The sequence below is a fragment of the Chiloscyllium plagiosum genome, chromosome 50, assembly GCF_004010195.1.
Source record: "Chiloscyllium plagiosum isolate BGI_BamShark_2017 chromosome 50, ASM401019v2, whole genome shotgun sequence".
NCBI classification, from domain to species: Eukaryota; Metazoa; Chordata; class Chondrichthyes; order Orectolobiformes; family Hemiscylliidae; genus Chiloscyllium; species Chiloscyllium plagiosum.
In genome coordinates this window covers 2,958,064-2,962,854 of record NC_057759.1, presented here as the reverse complement: position 1 = coordinate 2,962,854, position 4,791 = coordinate 2,958,064, and the positions used below count along the sequence as shown (strand labels likewise).

Sequence of the window (4,791 nt, the reverse complement as noted above, 5' to 3'; positions counted from 1 at the left end):
TCCTCCCGAAGGTATAAGAGGCCGCAATGTGGGCGGAGTGCAGCATTCTCTGTGAAAGTGCTTGTGAGATTGTGACCATGTCCGGAAGAGGAAAGGGCGGTGGGAAAGGTCGCGCCAAGGCGAAGTCTCGGTCGTCCCGGGCTGGCCTGCAGTTCCCGGTGGGCCGTGTTCACAGGCTCCTGAGAAAGGGTAACTATGCTGAGCGTGTGGGTGCCGGAGCGCCGGTCTATCTGGCTGCGGTGCTGGAGTATCTGACGGCTGAAATCCTGGAGCTGGCCGGCAACGCGGCCCGGGACAACAAGAAGACCCGCATCATCCCCAGGCACCTGCAGCTGGCCGTGCGCAACGACGAGGAGCTCAACAAGCTGCTGGGAGGGGTGACCATCGCTCAGGGTGGGGTGCTGCCTAATATCCAGGCCGTGCTGCTGCCCAAGAAAACTTCCGCTGCTGGGTCTGCTAAAAAGTGAAGTGTTCTTGAATCTGACAACCCAAAGGCTCTTTTCAGAGCCACTCACAGCATCTGTGAAGGGAGCTACACTGTCATTTCTGTTGGGTTTAGTTTACTTTTAATGTGGAGAAGCTTGAACTTTGAACCTGAGATCAGTCAAATACTATCGTCTTGTTATTGAACGCTTGTGGTTTGGAGATGCTGATGTTGGACTGGGGTGTATAAAGTTAAAAATCACGCAACATCAGCTTATAGCCCAACAAGTTTATTTGTATGCACTAGCTTTCGGAGCTTTCCTCACGTGCCTGTGGAATCTAAGATCGTAAGACAACTTTTCGCAAACGTTTACAGTGTGATGTTACTGAAATCATATTTAAAAAGGCCTGGATTGTCTGTTAATCTCTAATCTTTTATAATGACCATGTTGGTTTCAGTTTTTACAAATGTAAATCGCAGAACAACTAAATGTTACATTCTCAAGTGAACCTGAACAACTGGTGTCACGTTGGCCCAGCTAATGCCTTTAAGCTGTAAGCTGCCGTGTGTGAGACTCTGTGCCACAATGGTCAGACTGATTCTAATCTAAAAAAATGAATTTACAGAATCTTGGATTCATACAGCTTTTGAACGAAGTACACACAGACACTTCTCCACAAACAGGTACTCACAGAGACCCTCTCTCATACGCTCACACATACTATCCCTCACTCAGGCATGCACCCCCACACAGACGTACGCGTATACTCCTTGACACTCGCGCACACAAACACACTCATACCCCCATCCCTCGGCAAAACACGCACGCACATGGTGAATTTGTACTTGCAGAACGAGAAATGTTTGACTTTATTTCACATTCCCTTCAACTGCATCAGGAAGAGCTGAATTCACCCAGTGCATTAAGTACACAGTCGATATAGCAAATACTACTGAGCGGTCCCTTTCCCACTGTACTTTGTTCACTCGTGTGTTCAGAGACAGGCTTTCTTCTCTGTCCCCAGAGAGAGAGCATATTAAATACCCGTGAGTGATGTTTTTCAGCTGTAAAGGAGGGAAGGAGTTAAGTGAGATTGTATAAACTACACTTCTGTAATCGATAGACAAATCAACGTCTGAGTACCTAGGCATTCTCCTCTGTAAAACGTCTTTTCTACATGTTACTGGGCTTTTCAAATTTGAAAATGAGCCGTTGATCTTTCGGCACCAATTCTATCCCATCCCCCATTAGTTAAATTCTGGAATCTATTATATCAAAATCTGCGATCACCGGAGATCTCTGTAGTCGGAACTTGACTGCCGCTGTCTGCAACTTTGTTGTTTAACTGACTCCCCATCAATGCTTTACTCTGGTATCGTATTTTAGGAAGTGCACAGAACCTATGTCCGCACGTTACAAATCAATCTCTTAGCACCAAATCTTTCCCATCCTCCAACGACAAGCCATATGAATACCGCGACAGAGAAGGAGAGTTGCGGGAATTCATAATCTACTACCACAATGTGACGTTAAAATTATATTTCACAATCTGTCATAATAAATTCTGCGAATACAGGAGATCTCATTAGATATATGACTTCACTGCCCATGTCAATATCGCTTATAACTAATTCCGTATTTACTTCCTTGTTTTATAATTACAATACTAATGCAACCCATCGTTTCCCGCTCTCTCTGGATGGTTTAGTGGCTCTGAAAAGAGCCGTTGTGTTTTTCTCTCTCTCTCTCGGGGTGAATGTGTAGGGCCGGCTATGCTCCGTTTAGGCGCGCTCCCCGCGGATCCGGCGGGCCAGCTGGATGTCTTTGGGCATGATGGTGACCCGCTTGGCATGGATGGCGCAGAGGTTGGTGTCCTCAAACAGCCCCACCAGGTAAGCCTCGCTGGCCTCCTGCAGGGCCATCACCGCCGAGCTCTGGAAGCGCAGGTCGGTCTTGAAGTCCTGAGAAAGGGGCCAATACGGCCCATTGAGTTTGAACCGAGCCTCCCAAGAGGGTGTGAACTAAAAACAAACCCACTATTAATTACACATGCATTCTTCTCATTGGGATTGGATACAGCCCTGTCCCTCAGCCCACAGAGAAACAGCTCCGGATGGGACAGAAAAGGCTGGAAAAAAATTGTTGGAGTCTGATTGGGTAACGTGAAATGACAGTTGGTGAATTTCAAAATGCCCGCCAAAATCACCCTCTCAAACCCTGAAATCAAATAACATATTAAGACATATTACGCCACTCATTCGCAACTCAGATACTTTATAGTAATCGATTAAAACCTAGTTAGCTGTCAGCGCGGACAGGAGGCGGGATTATTGCCTGATCTGTCTGTAACAGGCAGGAGAAAAGGCTGGGTTTAAAACAGCCCAGACAAACTGAACAGCCGAACGTCTACCCGCCGTGAAACAATTAAATAACCCCGCCGAGTTAAACATCTTGAAATTGTACCACGATAAAATAACAGAAGCTCACCGAATCGATATTTTGTTTCAACCAGATTATAATCAGCCGAAACACAACTTAATGGCCGCCTGAACGGTCTGTAACAGGCACATGGACAGAGCAGGCTATGAAAATATCCGCTGTGTCCCAGCATCACAACTCATGAAAGTATTCTGGACGGGTCAATGAAATAAATACCGCAATAGTCCCGCATCAGTGTCTGGGCAAAATGACACGTTAAAGAACCGTCCTCAGGTCTCCGCTCTCTATGGGAGGGTTTGGGTGGCTCTGAAAAGAGCCTTTGGGTTCGCTGGAAAAGGGTCGCTTTATCCTCAGCCGCCGAATCCATAGAGAGTGCGGCCCTGGCGTTTCAGAGCGTACACCGCATCCATGGCGGTGACTGTCTTGCGCTTGGCGTGCTCAGTGTAGGTGACCGCATCCCTGATCACATTCTCCAGGAAAACCTTCAGCACCCCGCGGGTCTCCTCGTAGATCAAGCCCGAGATGCGCTTGACCCCGCCACGGCGAGCCAGGCGCCGGATAGCTGGTTTCGTGATGCCCTGGATGTTATCTCGGAGCACTTTCCGGTGCCGCTTCGCTCCGCCTTTTCCCAGGCCTTTGCCTCCTTTACCTCTTCCAGACATCACGCTTCTTCACTCCAATCGCTGCTGAATGAGAGCAGAGCTGCCTCCCCTTCCTTTTTTATGCAGCCCGGTCCGACCTGGCTGAGAAAGAGGTGTGGATTAGTGGTGCTGGAAGAGCACAGCAGTTCAGGCAGCATCCAATGAGCAGTAAAATCGACGTTTCGGGCAAAAGCCCTTCACCAGGGATAAAGGCAGAGAGCCTGAAGGGTGGAGAGATAAGCTAGAGGAGAGTGTGGGTGTGGAGAAAGTAGCATGGAGTACAATAGGTGAGTGGGGGAGGGGATGAAGGTGATTGGTCAGGGAGGAGGGTGAAGTGGATAGCTGGAAAAGAAGATAGGCAGGTAGGACAAGTCATGGGACAGCGCTGAGCTGGAAGTTTGGAACTGCGGTGAGGTAGGGGAAGGGGAAATGAGGAAGCTATTGAAGTCCACATTGATGCCCTGGGGTTGAAGTGTTCTGAGGCAGAAGGTGAGGCGTTCTTCATCCAGGCATCTGGTGGTGAGGGAGCGGCGGTGAAGGAGGCCTAGGACCTGCATGTCCTCGGCAGAGTGGGAGAGAGAGTTGAAATGTTGGGCCTCAGGGCGGTGTGGTTGATTGGTGCGGGTGTCTCGGAGATGTTCCCTAAAGCGCTCTGCTAGGAGGCGTCCAGTCTCCCCAATGTAGAGGAGACCGCATGGGAGCAACGGATACAATAAATGATATTGGTGGATGCGCAGCGATTGGACTGAAGAAGCGTGGTGTCTGGAAGAGGTAAAGGAGGCAAAGGCCTGGGAAAAGGCGGAGCGAAGCGGCACCGCAAAGTGCTCCGTGATAACTTTGATGGATGTGGAAGGCTCCTTTAAGGCCTTGGATGGAGGTAGAGGGGGGAGATGTGGGCGCAGGTTTTACAGTTCCTGCGGTGGCAGGGGAAGGTGCCAGGATGGGAGGGTGGGTCGTAGGGGGGCATGGACCTGACCAGGTAGTCACGGAGGGAACGGTCTTTGCGGAAAGTGGAAAGGGGTGGGGAGGGAAATATATCCCTGGTGGTGGGGTCCACTGGAGGTGGCGAAAATGTCGGCAGATTATTTGGTTTATGCGAAGGTTGGTAGAGTGGAAGGTGAGCACCAGGGGCGTTCTGTCCTTGTTACAGTTGGAGGGGTGGGCTTTGAAGGTGGAGATGCGGGATGTGCACGTGGGAAGGGAAATTGTGGTCTCTAAAGGAGGAGGCCATCTGGTGTGTTCTGTGGTGGAACTGGTCCTCCTGGGAGCAGATACGGCAGAGGTGG

At 49.9% G+C, this 4,791-nt stretch overlaps 2 protein-coding genes across 2 annotated transcripts; one reads left to right on the top strand and one right to left on the bottom strand.

The window, feature by feature from the left end:
- The first annotated feature begins 6 nt into the window (after positions 1-6).
- On the top strand, positions 7-482 carry LOC122544558 (histone H2A-like). The gene has a single exon (XM_043683875.1). It carries the CDS (start codon positions 27-29, stop codon positions 465-467), a length of 441 nt encoding a protein of 146 aa, XP_043539810.1. The 5' UTR covers positions 7-26; the 3' UTR covers positions 468-482.
- Positions 483-3,164: 2,682 nt separating this feature from the next.
- LOC122544614 (histone H4-like) lies at positions 3,165-3,612 on the bottom strand. The gene has a single exon (XM_043683934.1). It carries the CDS (start codon positions 3,524-3,526, stop codon positions 3,215-3,217), a length of 312 nt encoding a protein of 103 aa, XP_043539869.1. The 5' UTR covers positions 3,527-3,612; the 3' UTR covers positions 3,165-3,214.
- Positions 3,613-4,791: the final 1,179 nt, after the last annotated feature.

Excerpts from the sequence above, each read along its gene's own strand:
- LOC122544558 (XM_043683875.1), top strand. The coding sequence starts at position 27 with ATGTGGGCGGAGTGCAGCATTCTCTGTGAAAGTGCTTGTGAGATTGTG.
- LOC122544614 (XM_043683934.1), bottom strand. The coding sequence starts at position 3,526 with ATGTCTGGAAGAGGTAAAGGAGGCAAAGGCCTGGGAAAAGGCGGAGCG.